General features: G+C 37.3%; 11 protein-coding genes across 12 annotated transcripts in view; 8 read left to right on the top strand and 3 right to left on the bottom strand.

Annotated features, from left to right (window-relative positions):
- The first annotated feature begins 228 nt into the window (after positions 1 to 228).
- On the top strand, positions 229 to 1108 carry LOC136272780 (histone H1-delta-like). Its single transcript, XM_066075437.1, has one exon. It carries the CDS (start codon positions 232 to 234, stop codon positions 949 to 951), a length of 720 nt encoding a protein of 239 aa, XP_065931509.1. The 5' UTR covers positions 229 to 231; the 3' UTR covers positions 952 to 1108.
- A 1334-nt stretch (positions 1109 to 2442) lies between these two features.
- On the top strand, positions 2443 to 3168 carry LOC136272781 (histone H3). Its single transcript, XM_066075439.1, has one exon. The coding sequence runs from the start codon at positions 2643 to 2645 to the stop codon at positions 3051 to 3053; it is 411 nt and encodes a 136-aa protein (XP_065931511.1). The 5' UTR covers positions 2443 to 2642; the 3' UTR covers positions 3054 to 3168.
- Positions 3169 to 4079: 911 nt separating this feature from the next.
- LOC136272784 (histone H4) lies at positions 4080 to 4713 on the top strand. Its single transcript, XM_066075443.1, has one exon. The coding sequence runs from the start codon at positions 4124 to 4126 to the stop codon at positions 4433 to 4435; it is 312 nt and encodes a 103-aa protein (XP_065931515.1). The 5' UTR covers positions 4080 to 4123; the 3' UTR covers positions 4436 to 4713.
- A 544-nt stretch (positions 4714 to 5257) lies between these two features.
- On the bottom strand, positions 5258 to 5820 carry LOC136272783 (histone H2B-like). The gene has a single exon (XM_066075442.1). It carries the CDS (start codon positions 5723 to 5725, stop codon positions 5354 to 5356), a length of 372 nt encoding a protein of 123 aa, XP_065931514.1. The 5' UTR covers positions 5726 to 5820; the 3' UTR covers positions 5258 to 5353.
- Positions 5821 to 5922: 102 nt separating this feature from the next.
- On the top strand, positions 5923 to 6432 carry LOC105320423 (histone H2A). Its single transcript, XM_066075441.1, has one exon. It carries the CDS (start codon positions 5993 to 5995, stop codon positions 6371 to 6373), a length of 381 nt encoding a protein of 126 aa, XP_065931513.1. The 5' UTR covers positions 5923 to 5992; the 3' UTR covers positions 6374 to 6432.
- Positions 6433 to 7735: 1303 nt separating this feature from the next.
- On the top strand, positions 7736 to 8628 carry LOC105320422 (histone H1-delta-like). The gene has a single exon (XM_066075436.1). The coding sequence runs from the start codon at positions 7737 to 7739 to the stop codon at positions 8454 to 8456; it is 720 nt and encodes a 239-aa protein (XP_065931508.1). The 5' UTR covers position 7736; the 3' UTR covers positions 8457 to 8628.
- A 1511-nt stretch (positions 8629 to 10139) lies between these two features.
- LOC136272782 (histone H3) lies at positions 10140 to 11113 on the top strand. Its single transcript, XM_066075440.1, has one exon. It carries the CDS (start codon positions 10334 to 10336, stop codon positions 10742 to 10744), a length of 411 nt encoding a protein of 136 aa, XP_065931512.1. The 5' UTR covers positions 10140 to 10333; the 3' UTR covers positions 10745 to 11113.
- A 643-nt stretch (positions 11114 to 11756) lies between these two features.
- LOC136272779 (histone H4) lies at positions 11757 to 12390 on the top strand. The gene has a single exon (XM_066075435.1). The coding sequence runs from the start codon at positions 11809 to 11811 to the stop codon at positions 12118 to 12120; it is 312 nt and encodes a 103-aa protein (XP_065931507.1). The 5' UTR covers positions 11757 to 11808; the 3' UTR covers positions 12121 to 12390.
- Positions 12391 to 12445: 55 nt separating this feature from the next.
- On the bottom strand, positions 12446 to 13425 carry LOC136272778 (histone H2B-like). Its single transcript, XM_066075434.1, has one exon. The coding sequence runs from the start codon at positions 13423 to 13425 to the stop codon at positions 13054 to 13056; it is 372 nt and encodes a 123-aa protein (XP_065931506.1). The 3' UTR covers positions 12446 to 13053.
- A 267-nt stretch (positions 13426 to 13692) lies between these two features.
- On the top strand, positions 13693 to 14132 carry LOC105320415 (histone H2A). Its single transcript, XM_011418345.4, has one exon. It carries the CDS (start codon positions 13693 to 13695, stop codon positions 14071 to 14073), a length of 381 nt encoding a protein of 126 aa, XP_011416647.3. The 3' UTR covers positions 14074 to 14132.
- Positions 14133 to 17249: 3117 nt separating this feature from the next.
- The window catches only part of LOC105320441 (dipeptidyl peptidase 2), a 329741-nt gene continuing 326288 nt past the window's right edge, over positions 17250 to 20702 (bottom strand). For both annotated transcript variants that reach the window (XM_066075430.1, XM_011418369.4), the window contains 3 exons: positions 19948 to 20012; positions 19765 to 19835; positions 17250 to 17870 (listed from right to left, as the gene is read on the bottom strand). In XM_066075430.1, the coding sequence (XP_065931502.1) occupies positions 17771 to 17870; positions 19765 to 19835; positions 19948 to 20012 (236 nt within the window). In that variant the 3' untranslated portion in view covers positions 17250 to 17770. The remainder of the gene's footprint in view (positions 17871 to 19764; positions 19836 to 19947; positions 20013 to 20702) is intronic.

Raw genomic sequence — 20702 nt, 5'->3', positions numbered from 1 at the left:
GCATTTGGAGTTGGAATTTGCTACTCTGTCCTACGTTTTCCTTTCATTTGAGTTCCTTTAGCGGAGAATTTACGTAAAATATGCAGATGATATGGTAGGGATATATCCACACAATGTGATTTTCATAAAATAGCTGCAATCGGTACTCATTAAACGGCGCAGCAAGGATGTAAACATCGGCATCAAAACACACATCAATTCTACTATGCATATGCGCTTCGATTTTAAGGGATGTTTTCGAGGACGTCCGCGCCCGCTGTAAACAAAAGCAGCGAGAGCGTGAGACTTCACTATTTCCTCGTATTAGTTCGCAGTGAATTGTACAGCGTTTTCGTTTCGTCCGAAGCCATGGCAGACACAGCAACCACAACCCCAGTCAAGAAGAAGGTTACTAAGCCTAAGGTACCTGCAGCACACCCCAAGTACGTTGACATGATCAGGGCCGCCTTGGAATCTCTGAAAGAGCGTGGTGGATCTTCCAGACAGGCCATTCTGAAGTACATAATGGCCAACTTTAAAGTGGGAAACGACGTCAACCCCATTAATGTCCACCTTAAAATGGCACTCAAGAACGGAGTGAAGAAAGGCGCTCTGAAACAAGCCAAAGGAACAGGCGCCACTGGCTCTTTCAAGTTAGGAGACAAGCCAAAGACAGAGAAAAAACCAAAGGCGAAGAAAGTCACCAAACCCAAGGCAGCCAAACCAAAGAAGGCCACAGCTGTTAAGCCTAGGAAGGCGGCAGGGGAGAAAAAGACTGCTGAGAAGAAGAAGAAGTCCCCCAAGAAAGCAGCTGGACCTAAGAAAGTTAAGACACCCAAGAAGAAGACGGCAGCCAAATCCCCTAAGAAGGCAGCAGCCAAGCCAAAGAAGGCCAAGACTCCGAAAAAAGCAGCAGCAGCAGCCAAGCCAAAGAAAGCCAAGACTCCCAAGAAGACAGCAGCTAAAAAATAAGCAATCATAGCATCATTGCAGATTGCAAACCTTCAACAAAAGCCCTTTTCAGGGCTACCAATATTTTTCGAAAAGATGCCTTAATTACAAATGCAAGTTGCAAAGAAACATGCAAGTACAATGAATTCATATACACTTTATACAGGTACATTAAGCCCCTTCTAGTTTTTCTGTGATAATGTGTTATTACATATTATTAATTCATATCTGACTATGGTATGGTTCAGAAGGGGGGGGGGGGGGCATTAACAACACAAACTCACAAATAAGATATTAAAAAGGAGATATAAACAAATTGTAAATGAGTAACATGGCAAGGGTTTGTAATGCAAGGTGCATGCTTTTTTCATAATGTTCACGGCTACAGACCAGAGTATGAATACTCGAGTAGTAAAATTTACAGGAGTAGTAATGAAGATTTGAAAGAAAAATTATGGGTGGGGGGTGAGATGAGAGAAATAACAAACACCAAACATAGCTATGAATGTGTTTTTTGTTTTTTATTTTGCTCCTGCAACTAACTGCATGATATTGATTGAGGTCTGTTTAGTGAATACACAAAAAAAAAATACATGCATTTACATTATTCAAATCCAACATTTATAAGGCTAAGCGATATGAGTACAACAAATAATGTACATCATTCATATATGTTGTAGACTAACTAGAAAGTGGGTTGATACACATTATCATAAGATTAGTGATGTTGAATTCTGATTGAAAGGAAACATACGGAGAGAGAGAGAGAGCGAGAGAGAGAGAGAGAACAAACATGCATTTTTTTTAACATTATTTTATTATGATTCTACTCTGGTTACATTATTCTTTCTTCTATCTTTGACACTGAACAGAATAGCAAAAAACTGAAATCTACACCTTATAGTTTGCATGATGAACTTTGAAACATACAGTCTTCCTGAGATTTTTTACCCCTCTCTTTCCAGAATCAAGTGGCTCTCATTGTGTCTGTATTTACAATTACAACTAGTGTTTTGGACTTACATGCCCGGATATTTCTGTGCAAATCAAACTATAAAAGTAAGTTCTTTTGTTACTTAGCTAAATCATGAATGATAAAACATATAAATGCATATGGCGTAGATCTTCTGAACTATAGATCTTTTATGTTTCTCTCTGATAAATCTATATCTTTATTTACTTATTTATTTATTGGGGGGGGGGGGGGGGGTTATGATGCTGGGTTTATTGTAATTGAATTGAGATATCAGATGATCATTCAGCATATACTATTCCCATTTTAATGCCAGAGAATCAATAGGTTAAAATATTGAGTGAATGTAAGTTGTGCAATATTCTAATGGGTTGTAGCTTTTTTTAAAGTATCAATTACATCCTGTAGAATATAGATGGTGTTTAATACTTTATGTAAATCAAATAAGTTTTAGTTATAATTGGAATAAAAGTTTTGTTCCACTAAGTACACGGACGATATTTTTCGGAGTACACAAATTCTGTGCAAAAGCCGGATCGAAATGATTTTTTCACCTGGCCAATCGGAACGGGTTATTATCGACTAATCGCTGACCACCTCTCTCGGTCAAGATCACCAATGGCGATTGTCGTTAGTGGGGGTGCTGTGATATCGGAGAGCAGACAGTTAATCGTCGACTCGGTATAAAGTGTATACAGAGGACCGTCTGGCTCATTCATTCATTTGACACTCGTCGAAGATGGCACGTACCAAGCAGACCGCAAGAAAATCTACTGGAGGTAAAGCTCCACGTAAACAACTGGCCACCAAGGCAGCCCGTAAGAGCGCTCCAGCAACTGGTGGCGTCAAGAAACCCCACAGATACAGGCCAGGAACCGTCGCTCTTCGTGAGATCAGGAGATACCAGAAAAGCACAGAGCTGCTGATCAGGAAACTGCCATTCCAGCGTCTGGTCCGTGAGATTGCTCAGGACTTCAAGACCGACCTGCGTTTCCAGAGTTCAGCCGTCATGGCTCTCCAGGAAGCCAGCGAAGCCTACCTTGTCGGACTCTTTGAGGACACCAACTTGTGCGCTATCCACGCCAAGAGAGTCACCATCATGCCCAAAGATATCCAGCTTGCCAGACGTATCCGTGGCGAGAGAGCTTAGATTCTCTTTTGTCTCTTGACAAACTCAAAACGGCCGTTTTCACGGCCACCAAAACCTTTAGAAAAGATGCCTTCACATTACATACAATTGATACTCTAATTATTGAATAAGCGTGCATTCATCTATAAATAAATATATGTAAGATGGCTCGCATAAACACACGCACACATATATCCCATGAATAAAATAAATACAGCAATACAAGTATATTTCAGTGGAAACTTTCTTAACAAATGGACAACATGAGAAACAGTGAATTGATATATCACAAACTGTCAAAACTATTGCTATAAATGGTAACTGTCCCACTGCGAGCAAAACTCAAACTAACACAAATGTGTACATTAAAAAAAAGAAATAAGAAGATATCTTTAATTATAACAAAAATGTAAATACCATTATCATTCTTATATTATGGATTTATAACATAGTCATGATGTTCCTAAAGGTCAATCTGCTAATTATTATTAAAATAGGAGTATGTTCCTTTATGGAGAAGGAATACAGGAATCATATTGTGTCTTTTGAATAAATTACATTAATTTTGTGAAATCAGTTAATGTCTCTTAGATTTTAGCTACTGGCTCTGACCATATCTTTTGCCTCATTCCATTTGATACATCCTGTTGATCAGGTTTTTTTTCTTTTTGTCTTTTTTTTGTTTTGTTTTGTTTTGTTTTGGTTTTTTTTTTTTTTTACACACTGCACATTCATTTATTACCAATTTAATTCTTTTCGATGAATTGTACAGGTGTGCAGTACACTTATATAAACATGTATATATATTTAATATTTCGTAACAGTTAATGATATAAATTAAGTATAAACTATGATAAGAAAACCGACACAGTAAATATGTAAGATGTGTGTATGTGGATTCCATGTAAAACAGATAAGGCCCGAGGCGGGTTTATACCTTAGCCAATCAGCGTTGACTTTACTAATCGCCTAGTTTGTACTGCCGAACTTTTCAAGGTATGGTGCCTTCTCACGGGTCGTAAATTGAAGCTATATATAATTTGGTATCGCGAAACAAGGTTCATCTCAGTACATCTTCACTGAACGTAAACATGTCTGGTCGTGGTAAAGGAGGAAAAGGACTTGGAAAGGGGGGCGCCAAGCGTCACAGGAAAGTTCTTCGAGACAACATCCAGGGTATCACCAAGCCTGCCATCCGTCGTCTTGCACGTAGAGGTGGAGTTAAACGTATCTCTGGACTCATCTACGAGGAAACCCGTGGTGTCTTGAAAGTCTTCCTCGAGAACGTCATCCGTGATGCAGTCACATACACAGAGCATGCCAAGAGAAAGACCGTCACAGCCATGGACGTTGTCTACGCTCTGAAGAGACAGGGACGTACCCTCTACGGATTCGGCGGTTAAACTGCCACTCCTGTGTGCTTGCAGCACTGACAACAAACAAACGGCCGTTTTAACGGCCACCAAACTTTTAGAAAAGATGCCTCTATCACAAATGCTGTGAAATACACCGACACACTCTGTGAGACATACTACACTTTTACCTGTCATTAGTAATGAGTTAGCATTCATTTCCCCTGCCACATGCACTCGAAATAAGAGTGGTTGGAAGTCACATGAGTGTTATGAACAATCACTTTTACACTTAGCCTAATCAAAGAATGATATTAAAGTAAGCCACATTTCACATGTCAGAAGATGACTATTGTTTAAATTTAAATAGGTCAGTTATTGCGCATTGATTTAATGATAATGTAAAGAAATATATTCATGTCATTTGATCCTCCAACCCTCATTGATTTCTCTTGTAAGTGTCTAAAACATGACAGAATAAGTAATTGAAATCAGAAATTTTAATTGAAAACTGCAGAATTGTATTTTTATTATCTTACATGTTGAAATGATATTAAATTGCTATGGTGAAAAGGATTAAAACTATTAAAATATAGGGCAGTGAAATTGACTTTAATCATGATTGAAAAAGCAGACACTGATAATGTTTAGCTCATTATTTTATGACCATATTGTAGATTGCACTGTTTTGATATATTAAATTGTACGATAATATTGAATAATGAAGATCAATAGGTAATTGGTGTACAGTAATAGAGACAGAACTTTTTTTATTCTTAGATGTGACAGCCTGTTGTAATTTCAGTTTCTGTGAAGATGGGTACTCATTCTGATAGTGAAACAATCATGACTATTGAACACAAATTTAATGTACCAGTAACTGCGTATTGTAATGATGGTAGCTTTTCGAAAAAATTGTGTGGCCCTGAAAAGGGCCGTTTGGTTATGTCAACTACATATCCCTGCAGTTTACTTGCTGCTGGTGTACTTGGTGACAGCTTTGGTACCTTCAGAGACAGCATGCTTGGCCAATTCACCTGGCAGGAGAAGGCGGACTGCAGTCTGGATTTCTCTGCTGGTGATGGTTGAGCGTTTGTTGTAGTGGGCCAGACGGGAGGCCTCAGCGGCAATTCTCTCGAAGATGTCATTGACGAAAGAATTCATGATGCTCATGGCCTTGCTGGAAACTCCAGTGTCAGGGTGCACCTGTTTCAAGACTTTGTAGATGTAGATAGCGTAGGATTCCCTCCTCCTCCTGCGCCTCTTCTTGTCCCCAGTTCTCTGGGCCTTAGCCTTGGTGGCAGCTTTCTTAGAACCTTTAGATCCAACTTTGGGTGGCATGTTTACAGTGTGAAGACTGAAACTATGAATGGCGCATTGCTCTCGGTAGATTTATATATAACACGAGGCGGATTGAAGCGTACAGGTAAATTGCGGACGTCTTTGTAAACATCATATTGGTCAGGACGCCCGAGGTGCGTTTAAAACGAGCGCTGTGATTAGTGGATCATTTCAATCCGTGGAAGTGTTTAAATAGAGTGGCGCAGCGCATGGCGTGTTATTCGTTGATTTAATTTTGTCAGCGCCCAACCCACACACCAATCTAAAATGTCAGGACGTGGTAAAGGAGGCAAAGTGAAGGGAAAGGCAAAGAGCCGATCTTCCCGTGCCGGACTACAGTTTCCCGTTGGTCGTATCCACCGTCTGCTGAGGAAGGGCAACTACGCCGAGAGAGTGGGAGCCGGTGCCCCAGTGTATCTGGCCGCTGTCCTTGAGTACTTGGCCGCTGAAGTGTTGGAGTTGGCAGGCAACGCAGCCCGTGACAACAAGAAAACCAGAATCATCCCCCGTCATCTGCAGCTTGCTATCCGCAACGACGAGGAGTTGAACAAACTTCTGTCCGGTGTGACCATCGCACAGGGTGGTGTTTTGCCCAACATCCAGGCCGTGCTCCTCCCCAAGAAGACCCAGAAGCCAGCCGCCAAGTAAAAAGTCAGCCCTGTCGACTTGACTTGTCTGTACCAAACGGCCGTTTTCACGGCCACCCATATTTTTCGAAAAGATGTCTCTATAGCATGTAATTAAGCACACATATACAATGCAGATACCCATTACACGTTTATTGAATGCATTGCCACACACCGTCAACCTATTACATGAATTTCTATTCATGTTCAATTAATATCCAATTTGATGTTGTTCCAACGCTCTCAAATGCTAAACACAAATTTAATTTATATCAGCTACCCCTCAAAAATACATTAGTGTGTGAAAAAATTAAAATTTGAGCTCAAATCTCGATCATGTTTGACATTGGTTAAACTAGTGATATAAATGCATGCATAATGTTAGAATGATATGTACTTGAACAATTGCGACATCCGATTCTGATTTTATACAGTGTTTCATGGGGGAGATCATTTGTGCGTTATTTTATTATTATTATTATTATTCTTTTTCTATTTGAATTGATATCCAAACGGTGAATGTACATTCACCTACGTATGCATGGTCTGCGCATTACAAATTAAGGTCTAAGTAAGATGTGCACACGTGAAAACTGCAGTTTTGGCAATGTTATCATGATTGCACAAATGAACTAATTATTTATTCACGTCATTCATCACCCGTTTTTTTTCCCAATTCATGATCAACTACTACCTTAGTATATCTATATTTATGTTGATATGCTTTTTGACTGTATGTGCATTTGTTAACATAACGCCGTTTTCTTGCACGTACTATACTGTACATCGCACTTCGCGTAAAGTAGATAATGTAATTCAATTTTCTTTATTTTTCAAAAAATCCTATGACTTTTGCCACTGAATATTTTGATATTATTATTAAAGTGACGACTTTTTCTTTCTTATTTTATTTTATTTATTTGTTTTTCTTTCTGACAACTTTAAAAATTTATAATTCTCTCTTGCTCTTGTTCTGTGTATCGTGTGTTTCTGGGTGTATGGACCTGGTGTGAATTTCACTTAAAAGAAGATATGTATGGGCCTTCTACACAATAGACGATATACAATACACTTATGTCTGTATGTTGGACGTTAAAAAAAAGTAATTTTCTGTGAATAATTATCAATTTTAAAGACATTGCGTGACTTTATCGGCATTTGGAGTTGGAATTTGCTACTCTGTCCTACGTTTTCCTTTCATTTGAGTTCCTTTAGCGGAGAATTTACGTAAAATATGCAGATGATATGGTAGGGATATATCCACACAATGTGATTTTCATAAAATAGCTGCAATCGGTACTCATTAAACGGCGCAGCAAGGATGTAAACATCGGCATCAAAACACACATCAATTCTACTATGCATATGCGCTTCGATTTTAAGGGATGTTTTCGAGGACGTCCGCGCCCGCTGTAAACAAAAGCAGCGAGAGCGTGAGACTTCACTATTTCCTCGTATTAGTTCGCAGTGAATTGTACAGCGTTTTCGTTTCGTCCGAAGCCATGGCAGACACAGCAACCACAACCCCAGTCAAGAAGAAGGTTACTAAGCCTAAGGTACCTGCAGCACACCCCAAGTACGTTGACATGATCAGGGCCGCCTTGGAATCTCTGAAAGAGCGTGGTGGATCTTCCAGACAGGCCATTCTGAAGTACATAATGGCCAACTTTAAAGTGGGAAACGACGTCAACCCCATTAATGTCCACCTTAAAATGGCACTCAAGAACGGAGTGAAGAAAGGCGCTCTGAAACAAGCCAAAGGAACAGGCGCCACTGGCTCTTTCAAGTTAGGAGACAAGCCAAAGACAGAGAAAAAACCAAAGGCGAAGAAAGTCACCAAACCCAAGGCAGCCAAACCAAAGAAGGCCACAGCTGTTAAGCCTAGGAAGGCGGCAGGGGAGAAAAAGACTGCTGAGAAGAAGAAGAAGTCCCCCAAGAAAGCAGCTGGACCTAAGAAAGTTAAGACACCCAAGAAGAAGACGGCAGCCAAATCCCCTAAGAAGGCAGCAGCCAAGCCAAAGAAGGCCAAGACTCCGAAAAAAGCAGCAGCAGCAGCCAAGCCAAAGAAAGCCAAGACTCCCAAGAAGACAGCAGCTAAAAAATAAGCAATCATAGCATCATTGCAGATTGCAAACCTTCAACAAAAGCCCTTTTCAGGGCTACCAATATTTTTCGAAAAGATGCCTTAATTACAAATGCAAGTTGCAAAGAAACATGCAAGTACAATGAATTCATATACACTTTATACAGGTACATTAAGCCCCTTCTAGTTTTTCTGTGATAATGTGTTATTACATATTATTAATTCATATCTGACTATGGTATGGTTCAGAAGGGGGGGGGGGGCATTAACAACACAAACTCACAAATAAGATATTAAAAAGGAGATATAAACAAATTGTAAATGAGTAACATGGCAAGGGTTTGTAATGCAAGGTGCATGCTTTTTTCATAATGTTCACGGCTACAGACCAGAGTATGAATACTCGAGTAGTAAAATTTACAGGAGTAGTAATGAAGATTTGAAAGAAAAATTATGGGTGGGGGGTGAGATGAGAGAAATAACAAACACCAAACATAGCTATGAATGTGTTTTTTGTTTTTTATTTTGCTCCTGCAACTAACTGCATGATATTGATTGAGGTCTGTTTAGTGAATACACAAAAAAAAAATACATGCATTTACATTATTCAAATCCAACATTTATAAGGCTAAGCGATATGAGTACAACAAATAATGTACATCATTCATATATGTTGTAGACTAACTAGAAAGTGGGTTGATACACATTATCATAAGATTAGTTATCATAAGATTAGTGATGTTGAATTCTGATTGAAAGGAAACATACGGAGAGAGAGAGAGAGAGAGAGAGAGAGAGAGAGAGAGAGAGAGAGAGAGAGAGAGAGAGAGAGAGAGAGAGAGAGAGAGAGAGAGAGAGAGAGAGAGAGAGAGAGAGAGAGAGAGAGAGAGAAGAGAGAGAGAGAGAGAGAGAGAAAGAGAGAGAGAGAGAGAGAGAGAGAGAGAACAAACATGCATTTTTTTTAACATTATTTTATTATGATTCTACTCTGGTTACATTATTCTTTCTTTCTTTCTTCTTTCTTTGACACTGAACAGGATAGCAAAAAACTGAAATCTACACCTTATAGTTTGCATGATGAACTTTGAAACATACAGTCTTCCTGAGATTTTTTTCCCCTCTCTTTCCAGAATCAAGTGGCTCTCATTGTGTCTGTATTTACAATTACAACTAGTGTTTTGGACTTACATGCCCGGATATTTCTGTGCAAATCAAACTATAAAAGTAAGTTCTTTTGTTACTTAGCTAAATCATGAATGATAAAACATATAAATGCATATGACGTAGATCTTCTGAATTATAGATCTTTTATGTTTCTCTTTGATAAATCTATATCTTTATTTACTTATTAATTTATTAAGGGGGGGGGGGGGTTATGATGCTGGGTTTATTGTAATTGAATTGAGATATCAGATGATCATTCAGCATATACTATTCCCATTTTAATGCCAGAGAATCATTAGGTTAAAATATTGAGTGAATGTAAGTTGTGCAATATTCTAATGGGTTGTTATTTAATTGATCAGTTTGTTTTTGCTTTTTTTTAAAGTATCAATTACATCCTGTAGAATATAGATGGTGTTTAATACTCTATGTAAATCAAATAAGTTTTAGTTATAATTGGAATAAAAGTTTTGTTCCACTAAGTACACGGACGATATTTTTCGGAGTACACAAATTCTGTGCAAAAGCCGGATCGAAATGATTTTTTCACCTGGCCAATCGGAACGGGTTATTATCGACTAATCGCTGACCACCTCTCTCGGTCAAGATCACCAATGGCGATTGTCGTTAGTGGGGGTGCTGTGATATCGGAGAGCAGACAGTTAATCGTCGACTCGGTATAAAGTGTATACAGAGGACCGTCTGGCTCATTCATTCATTTGACACTCGTCGAAGATGGCACGTACCAAGCAGACCGCAAGAAAATCTACTGGAGGTAAAGCTCCACGTAAACAACTGGCCACCAAGGCAGCCCGTAAGAGCGCTCCAGCAACTGGTGGCGTCAAGAAACCCCACAGATACAGGCCAGGAACCGTCGCTCTTCGTGAGATCAGGAGATACCAGAAAAGCACAGAGCTGCTGATCAGGAAACTGCCATTCCAGCGTCTGGTCCGTGAGATTGCTCAGGACTTCAAGACCGACCTGCGTTTCCAGAGTTCAGCCGTCATGGCTCTCCAGGAAGCCAGCGAAGCCTACCTTGTCGGACTCTTTGAGGACACCAACTTGTGCGCTATCCACGCCAAGAGAGTCACCATCATGCCCAAAGATATCCAGCTTGCCAGACGTATCCGTGGCGAGAGAGCTTAGATTCTCCTTTGTCTCTTGACAAACTCAAAACGGCCGTTTTCACGGCCACCAAAACCTTTAGAAAAGATGCCTTCACATTACATACAATTGATACTCTAATTATTGAATAAGCGTGCATTCATCTATAATAAATATATGTAAGATGGCTCGCATAAACACACGCACACATATATATCCCATGAATAAAATAAATACAGCAATACAGGTATATTTCAGTGGTAACTTTCTTAACAAATGGACAACATGAGAAACAGTGAATTGATATATCACAAACTGTCAAAACTATTGCTATAAATGGTAACTGTCCCACTGCGAGCAAAACTCAAACTAACACAAATGTGTACATTAAAAAAAAAGAAAAAAGAAGAAGATATCTTTAATTATAACAAAAATGTAAATACCATTATCATTCTTATATTATGGATTTATAACATAGTCATGATGTTCCTAAAGGTCAATCTGCTAATTATTATTAAAATAGGAGTATGTTCCTTTATGGAGAAGGAATACAGGAATCATATTGTGTCTTTTGAATAAATTACATTAATTTAGTGAAATCAGTTAATGTCTCTTAGATTTTAGCTACTGGCTCTGACCATATCTTTTGCCTCATACCATTTGATACATCCTGTTGATCAGGTTTTTTTTCTTTTTGTCTTTTTTTTGTTTTGTTTTGTGGTTTTTTTTTTTTACACACTGCACATTCATTTATTACCAATTTAATTCTTTTCGATGAATTGTACAGGTGTGCAGTACACTTATATAAACATGTATATATATCTAATATTTTGTAACAGTTAATGATATAAATTAAGTATAAACTATGATAAGAAAACCGACACAGTAAATATGTAAGATGTGTGTATGTGGATTCCATGTAAAACAGATAAGGCCCGAGGCGGGTTTATACCTTAGCCAATCAGCGTTGACTTTACTAATCGCCTAGTTTGTGCTGCCGAACTTTTCAAGGTATGGTGCCTTCTCACGGGTCGTAAATTGAAGCTATATATAATTTGGTATCGCGAGACAAAGTTCATCTCAGTACATCTTCACTGAACGTAAACATGTCTGGTCGTGGTAAAGGAGGAAAAGGTCTTGGAAAGGGGGGCGCCAAGCGTCACAGGAAAGTTCTTCGAGACAACATCCAGGGTATCACCAAGCCTGCCATCCGTCGTCTTGCACGTAGAGGTGGAGTTAAACGTATCTCTGGACTCATCTACGAGGAAACCCGTGGTGTCTTGAAAGTCTTCCTCGAGAACGTCATCCGTGATGCAGTCACATACACAGAGCATGCCAAGAGAAAGACCGTCACAGCCATGGACGTTGTCTACGCTCTGAAGAGACAGGGACGTACCCTCTACGGATTCGGCGGTTAAACTGCCACTCCTGTGTGCTTGCAGCACTGACAACAAACAAACGGCCGTTTTAACGGCCACCAAACTTTTAGAAAAGATGCCTCTATCACAAATGCTGTGAAATACACCGACACACTCTGTGAGACATACTACACTTTTACCTGTCATTAGTAATGAGTTAGCATTCATTTCCCCTGCCACATGCACTCGAAATAAGAGTGGATGGAAGTCACATGAGTTATGAACAATCACTTTTACACTTAGCCTAATCAAAGAATGATATTAAAGTAAGCCACATTTCACATGTCAGAAGATGACTATACTATTGTTTAAATTTAAATAGGTCAGTTATTGCGCATTGATTTAATGATAATGTAAAGAAATATATTCATGTCATTTGATCCTCCAACCCTCATTGATTTCTCTTGTAAGTGTCTAAAACATGACAGAATAAGTAATTGAAATCAGAAATTTTAATTGAAAACTGCAGAATTGTATTTTTATTATCTTACATGTTGAAATGATATTAAATTGCTATGGTGAAAAGGATTAAAACTATTAAAATATAGGGCAGTGAAATTGACTTTAATCATGATTGAAAAGCAGACACTGATAATGTTTAGCTCATTATTTTATGACCATATTGTAGATTGCACTGTTTTGATATATTAAATTGTACGATAATATTGAATAATGAAGATCAATAAGTAATTGGTGTACAGTAATAGAGACAGAACTTTTTTATTCTTAGATGTGACAGCCTGTTGTAATTTCAGTTTCTGTGAAGATGGGTACTCATTTTGATAGTGAATGTATAGTCTTGAAACAATCATGACTATTGAACACAAATTTAATGTACCAGTAACTGCGTATTGTAATGATGGTAGCTTTTCGAAAAAATTGTGTGGCCCTGAAAAGGGCCGTTTGGTTATGTCAACTACATATCCCTGCAGTTTACTTGCTGCTGGTGTACTTGGTGACAGCTTTGGTACCTTCAGAGACAGCATGCTTGGCCAATTCACCTGGCAGGAGAAGGCGGACTGCAGTCTGGATTTCTCTGCTGGTGATGGTTGAGCGTTTGTTGTAGTGGGCCAGACGGGAGGCCTCAGCGGCAATTCTCTCGAAGATGTCATTGACGAAAGAATTCATGATGCTCATGGCCTTGCTGGAAACTCCAGTGTCAGGGTGCACCTGTTTCAAGACTTTGTAGATGTAGATAGCGTAGGATTCCCTCCTCCTCCTGCGCTTCTTCTTGTCCCCAGTTCTCTGGGCCTTAGCCTTGGTGGCAGCTTTCTTAGAACCTTTAGATCCAACTTTGGGTGGCATGTTTACAGTGTGAAGACTGAAACTATGAATGGCGCATTGCTCTCGGTAGATTTATATATAACACGAGGCGGATTGAAGCGTACAGGTAAATTGCGGACGTCTTTGTAAACATCATATTGGTCAGGACGCCCGAGGTGCGTTTAAAACGAGCGCTGTGATTGGTGGATCATCTCAATCCGTGGAAGTGTTTAAATAGAGTGGCGCAGCGCATGGCGTGTTATTCGTTGATTTAATTTTGTCAGCGCCCAACCCACACACCAATCTAAAATGTCAGGACGTGGTAAAGGAGGCAAAGTGAAGGGAAAGGCAAAGAGCCGATCTTCCCGTGCCGGACTACAGTTTCCCGTTGGTCGTATCCACCGTCTGCTGAGGAAGGGCAACTACGCCGAGAGAGTGGGAGCCGGTGCCCCAGTGTATCTGGCCGCTGTCCTTGAGTACTTGGCCGCTGAAGTGTTGGAGTTGGCAGGCAACGCAGCCCGTGACAACAAGAAAACCAGAATCATCCCCCGTCATCTGCAGCTTGCTATCCGCAACGACGAGGAGTTGAACAAACTTCTGTCCGGTGTGACCATCGCACAGGGTGGTGTTTTGCCCAACATCCAGGCCGTGCTCCTCCCCAAGAAGACCCAGAAGCCAGCCGCCAAGTAAAAAGTCAGCCCTGTCGACTTGACTTGTCTGTACCAAACGGCCGTTTTCACGGCCACCCATATTTTTCGAAAAGATGTCTCTATAGCATGTAATTAAGCAGACATATACAATGCAGATACCCATTACACGTTTATTGAATGCATTGCCACACACCGTCAACCTATTACATAAATTTCTATTCATGTTCAATTAATATCCAATTTGATGTTGTTCCAACGCTCTCAAATGCTAAACACAAATTTAATTTATATCAGTTACCCCTCAAAAATACATTAGTGTGTGAAAAAATTAAAATTTGAGCTCAAATCTCGATCATGCTCATTGGTTAAACTAGTGATATAAATGCATGCATAATGTTAGAATGATATGTACTTGAACAATTGCGACATCCGATTCTGATTTTATACAGTGTTTCATGGGGGAGATCATTTGTGCGTTATTTTATTATTATTATTATTATTATTATTCTTTTTCTATTTGAATTGATATCAAAACGGTGAATGTACATTCACCTACGTATGCATGGTCTGCGCATTACAAATTAAGGTCTAAGTAAGATGTGCACACGTGAAAACTGCAGTTTTGGCAATGTTATCATGATTGCACAAATGAACTAATTATTTATTCACGTCATTCATCACCCGTTTTTTTTCCCAATTCATGATCAACTACTACCTTAGTATATCTATATTTATGTTGATATGCTTTTTGACTGTATGTGCATTTGTTAACATAACGCCGTTTTCTTGCACGTACTATACTGCACATCGCACTTCGCGTAAAGTAGATAATGTAATTCAATTTTCTTTATTTTTCAAAAAATCCTATGACTTTTGACACTGAATATTTTGATATTATTATCAAAGTGACGACTTTTTCTTTCTTTTTTTATTTTATTTATTTGTTTTTCTTTCTGACAACTTTAAAAATTTATAATTCTCTCTTGCTCTTGTTCTGTGTATCGTGTGTTTCTGGGTGTATGGACCTGGTGTGAATTTCACTTAAAAGAAGATATGTATGGGCCTTCTACACAATAGACGATATACAATACACTTATGTCTGTATGTTGGACGTTAAAAAAATGTAATTTTCTGTGAATAATTATCAATTTTAAAGACATTGCGTGACTTTATCGGCATTTGGAGTTGGAATTTGCTACTCTGTCCTACGTTTTCCTTTCATTTGAGTTCCTTTAGCGGAGAATTTACGTAAAATATGCAGATGATATGGTAGGGATATATCCACACAATGTGATTTTCATAAAATAGCTGCAATCGGTACTCATTAAACGGCGCAGCAAGGATGTAAACATCGGCATCAAAACACACATCGATTCTACTATGCATATGCGCTCGATTTTAAGGGATGTTTTCGAGGACGTCCGCGCCCGCTGTAAACAAAAGCAGCGAGAGCGTGAGACTTCACTATTTCCTCGTATTAGTTCGCAGTGAATTGTACAGCGTTTTCGTTTCGTCCGAAGCCATGGCAGACACAGCAACCACAACCCCAGTCAAGAAGAAGGTTACTAAGCCTAAGGTACCTGCAGCACACCCCAAGTACTTTAAATACAGATACATAGAGGCCCTTTTAGTTTTTATATGATTATGTTTTCTTACATATCTGACATTTTATTTAAACGATACAGTAAAGTTTGAAGGGAAAAAAAGTACAGGCTGGATGATAAAACTAAGACTCATTATTATGATAATAAATTGATGAGCAGAATGGTAAGTGTTTGTATTGCAAGGTGGTGAAGGACCAGAGTGTCTTTACATCTCTAGTGAAGCCTTCATTGGCCATGGAATAAAAAACAAACTCACTAATTGGTTAATCAAAAAAATTTAACACCATCTGAAAGTTACACACAACAGGAAAGATTACTATTATCACATTTTTACCCTACATGTTTTTGTCAATGAATGAACTTTAAGTAGCCTTTGTGTAGGAGTTACAGATTTATTAATTATGAAATTAATAAATCTATAAATAAAAGTAATTAATTTATTGATAATTAAATTAATATAATTATGTTTTAATTATTGTTTAAATAAACTTAAAACTTAATACTAAAGTATATAATAAAATCTTTAATAAACTTAAAAATCTGGTCATGGTCAATTGAATAGAACAGGCAGCTATCTTGACCATGGTATAAATTGCCTTAGGGTTGTAATGCAGGTATCACAACACTATTTTTTCGAAGGTTCACGTCAAAACATGGCTGAGTGAAAATAATTCCCGAATTCCCCTTCGTTTTTAGGAGTTTTCCACCGGCGCCAGGGACTGTACTTTTTTATGAGATAAAAAACAACATGTAAAATGCCTGATTTTCCCACCTTTGTACAAATACAAGGTCACTTGAATTTTTGATGCCAGTTGTTTAGGCAGGGGTGTGAAAGGGCTCGGACATGATTTTCAAGCACATGTGTAACTTTGATGTAAACAAACTCTCGTGCCTTTGTGGATGGCTGTGTGTTTTTTGCTACTAAATTGGTTAGGAACAATTGTTTTAAAAGTTGTAAAGAGGAATTTACCCAGAAGTTTGTTTTAAACTTGCTACCCGTATCTAAAGTTGCGTAATTTTGGTAAGAATATATAGTAAAAATTAATAGTGTTGTGCAACCTGAAGGTTCTGGCCAAATATATAATGTATCTAGGTATTCAATTGGTTTTTAGTTTTGTCTTCTTTGATTTTATTGGTTGTTGATATTTCCCTCCAAATTCTTGGAGCTGGTTTGTCATATTTCTTTGTCACATCAAAGAGAGTGGGTTTTTTTCGTAATCTGAAAGCTGACTTTTGAAACGTAACAAACTCTACCTCTTGGTAAGTTAACATTACTAATTTTTATAATTTGATTAATAGTTATACATTTCATTAACAGTGAATTCTATAATTTTGCCAAATTAAAACAATAGCTCATGCACAGTAAGAGTGAATGATTTTGTGAGATATCAACTTTTTAATAGATAAGAATAACATGAATATGTTCACTGTTTTTATCCCTTTATATTGTGAACATAAGTACAAGTTTATTAATGTAAACTTTACAATAATTTGTTGTTGCCATACCAGATAGTACACTGTACATACCATAGAGTTATAATACTGTACAAGAGCGCATTCCCATAGAATGGTATGTTTAACTGTTTTATGATTTAGAATAATATAGTGTTTATAGACATTACAGATGAATATCATTGCAAACCTATTTTTAGATACATAAGTAATTCTTACATGTATAATGGATTAATGTAAAAATAAGTAGCGCAACTTGCTCCTATTGTAATATTTTTATGCTGTATATTTATATTGTTGTTATTCATTGTAGGGCTATTCATTTGTTTACCATCTATCTTAATAAATATTGGAGATGCCCAGAACCCGAACAGGCGTTGTTTGATTTCTTCAACATTCAACAAATATACCCCCTGTTACATTTGCATAATAAAAATTACTATAAATTGTCATGATTAAGTCATCACAGTGTTATATAAAAAATTCAGTAATCAAATGAGTGATTGGTTTTACAAGTACAAGTTATAAATTAGTATATAACATTCTAGTAAAAAAAATATATGTTTAAAAAAAACTGTGAATGACTACAGCACAGACTGCTCACACAGACAAATTCTCCATTTGATACGGTACTTTGGTACATTCAGCACAAAATATCAAATTAATACTATGCTGTTGGCATTATTGAGATTGTCTGAATTCTGCTATCCATTTCTTGATGTAGTCCTTTTCCTGATTCCTTGCTTGTATCACTGATGCAGGGTCATCTTTGTTTTTGCTTCTGCAACAGAGGGGAAAAAAGTCATAATTAGTACATATAAAAAAAATAGTTAAATGTTTGAAAAGACAGTTACAGTTAAGAGAAAAGTTTATTAAAAAAGTAAAGCAGATCATTATCACAAAGCATTTAGGTACAAAATTGTACACTGTCTTAATGTCTCTTGATTGGAAAATAGTGACAAAATTGAAATGCTATTAAAATTGTCTGCATATTAAGTTTTAGTTTAATTTACAAATTTCAGTTGCCATGTTATTAAATAATTATTTTATGACTGAGTGAAATTTTGACTGACGACTAAAATGACGTAAAATTGCTTCAAGATCCTGAAGACAGATTTCAAGTACCAAATACAGTGACAAATTCCCCTATATACCTGGTACATATAAGTGTCAGACAACTTCGCAAATTCTGTAAATATTTACATTACTGTGGATACTCATATGAATCTAATTTACCAAAGTGTCTTAAGGTATATATGATGAAGAACCTCTGATTTTGTTTCTCACAAAAAAGTTTTCATTTTCAAATTCAGAATACAGTAAATATTAAAGGATGATTGATCTGATAATTAGTTCTATTCTGTAGAGATTTTCCTTCTAATCTCAGGTGAACATTAAGAGCATGTATGTTTTACGTAACTTTAAAACAGATTTACCTGTAACAGTCCTTTAAAAAGCCTTAAAAATACATAAATACATACAGCAAACCGGGTTTTCTTTTATGTGAACTGTATCCATAATCCATGTCGACCCTTATCCAGTGAAATGGAGTACACTATATGCAATATTTTGCCAAAAAATGACTAAGTTCAAAAGCTGGTATTTTTTTCATAAATTATCAGAAATCAAAATCCTAGCAATATGCACACCTCTAATATATGTAAAATTGATCTGCAAAAGAACAACTTCTTATCTTGAAAACTGTAGGAGGAGTTATCCGTACAATGAGGGTACCCTATATGCAATATTTTGCCAAAAATGACTAAGTTCAAAAGCTAGTATTTTTTTTAAAAATTATCAGAAATCAAAATCCTAGCAATATGCACACCTCTGATATATGTTCAATTGATCTGCAAAAGAACAACTTCCTATCTTGAAAACTGTAGGAGGAGTTATCCGTACAATGAGGGTACCCTATATGCAATATTTTGCCAAAAAATGACTAAGTTCAAAAGCTGGTATTTTTTCGACAAATTATCGGAAATCAAAATCCTAGCAATATGCACACCTCTGATATATGTACAATTGATCTGCAAAAGAACATCTTCCTATCGTGAAAACTGTAGGAGGAGTTATCCGTACAATGAGGGTACCCTTTCGGCAGCCGCCAGCCCACCCACCCGCCCGCCATTTTAATAACCGGATTTTTCCGTTCGAAAACCCGGTTAAAAACAGTGTATTCACTGAATGATAATCAAACAGATTAGAACTGCACAAAATAGTGATCAGATGTAAACAAAGGATAGTATTCTAAATGTTTATCATTGCAAACCAATTTACCAATATAAACAATTCTTGAAAGTAAGGATAATCAAATTATCATGCAGTTCCATATGTTATGTTTTGTTCATTAAACTTAAGAAAAGATATAATGAAACATATACTCTTGCTGGGTATCTGGAGAAAATGAAAAAAAAAGCAGAACACAGCCACAATTTAAAATAAATGGCATATTTTATTTCTGTTGTATTTGGGGTGTCCCCCGGCCTATATCAGCATGTCAGGGTAGAATGACAATTGTGTTCAGCTTTTATTTGTATATATCATATTCATGAAAAGAGACTACAATAAATCTTACGTTGCAACCAACCAAACAAAAATCATTTTTCAATCTTCACGGTACATCCGTGAATCTTGAATGTACATGAATAAATTGGAAATGGTAATATATCTACCTAAGATCCAAGTGATGAGCTCCTCCCTTTATCATTATGACTCCGACAGAAGGGTTAGGTGCCTGTGTTACCTATAAACAAAGTAACATACAAAGAAATGTTACAGCAAGTTATGAGAGAGAGAGTTTTAAATGTTAAGGAAAAACTGGGTAAATAAATATATCATTAAAAAAAAATAATTACCCCTCCTCTGTGCCATGGGTCAAGGTCACCATTGGAGAAAACTATATTACTGGCTGACTTGATATCTACAACAGAGTACAAAAATATCTAGAGGAGTTTCCTCTCTTTATTTTATATGTATGTTGTTACTTTTAAACATACACAAGTATTTTGTACCACCGTAACACCTTGTTTTAGGTAAAAGCAACTGTGTACAAGATAGATACTAAGATAAAAGCAGATGTTCATCACCAATTATGATAGTCTGGTCAAAAATCAATGAATTTGCATCCTTTAAGCTATGAAATCCAATTTATGCATGCAAGTTGCAGACAGTTCCATATTTGGTGTTAACCTCTGCACACAGAAAGACTCAGGTGTCTCCCACTTGCAGAAGACCTCAGCAGCCCATAATTACCACAGAAACTTCAACATTTGATCCAAATATAATCCTCCTAACATGAGATAGCTAATTAAAGCATTTCAAGACCAGTGACAGAGTACCCTTCAGGACACAAGTATGATAACATTTTACAAACCACTATTTAAGGTTCACCAAATAATTGATTGGTGGAAAATCAACCCACTGGCAATTATTTCATAAATGTTTAAATGAAACATCTAATAATTGGACATAAAACAGTTGTTAGTAATAACATTTTACAAAAAATCTAGCATATCATTGTTAATTAACATAGAGTCTTACAAGTCTTTGAATATCACATTGATCTTTGAGAGAAAAAAAACCAAGACAGTAATCTGTTTAAAAATTACCG

This window comes from Magallana gigas, chromosome 2 (genome assembly GCF_963853765.1).
Source record: "Magallana gigas chromosome 2, xbMagGiga1.1, whole genome shotgun sequence".
Classification (NCBI taxonomy): domain Eukaryota; kingdom Metazoa; phylum Mollusca; class Bivalvia; order Ostreida; family Ostreidae; genus Magallana; species Magallana gigas.
Note: the sequence above shows the minus strand (reverse complement) of the source record. Positions and strands in the feature narration are given on the sequence as shown.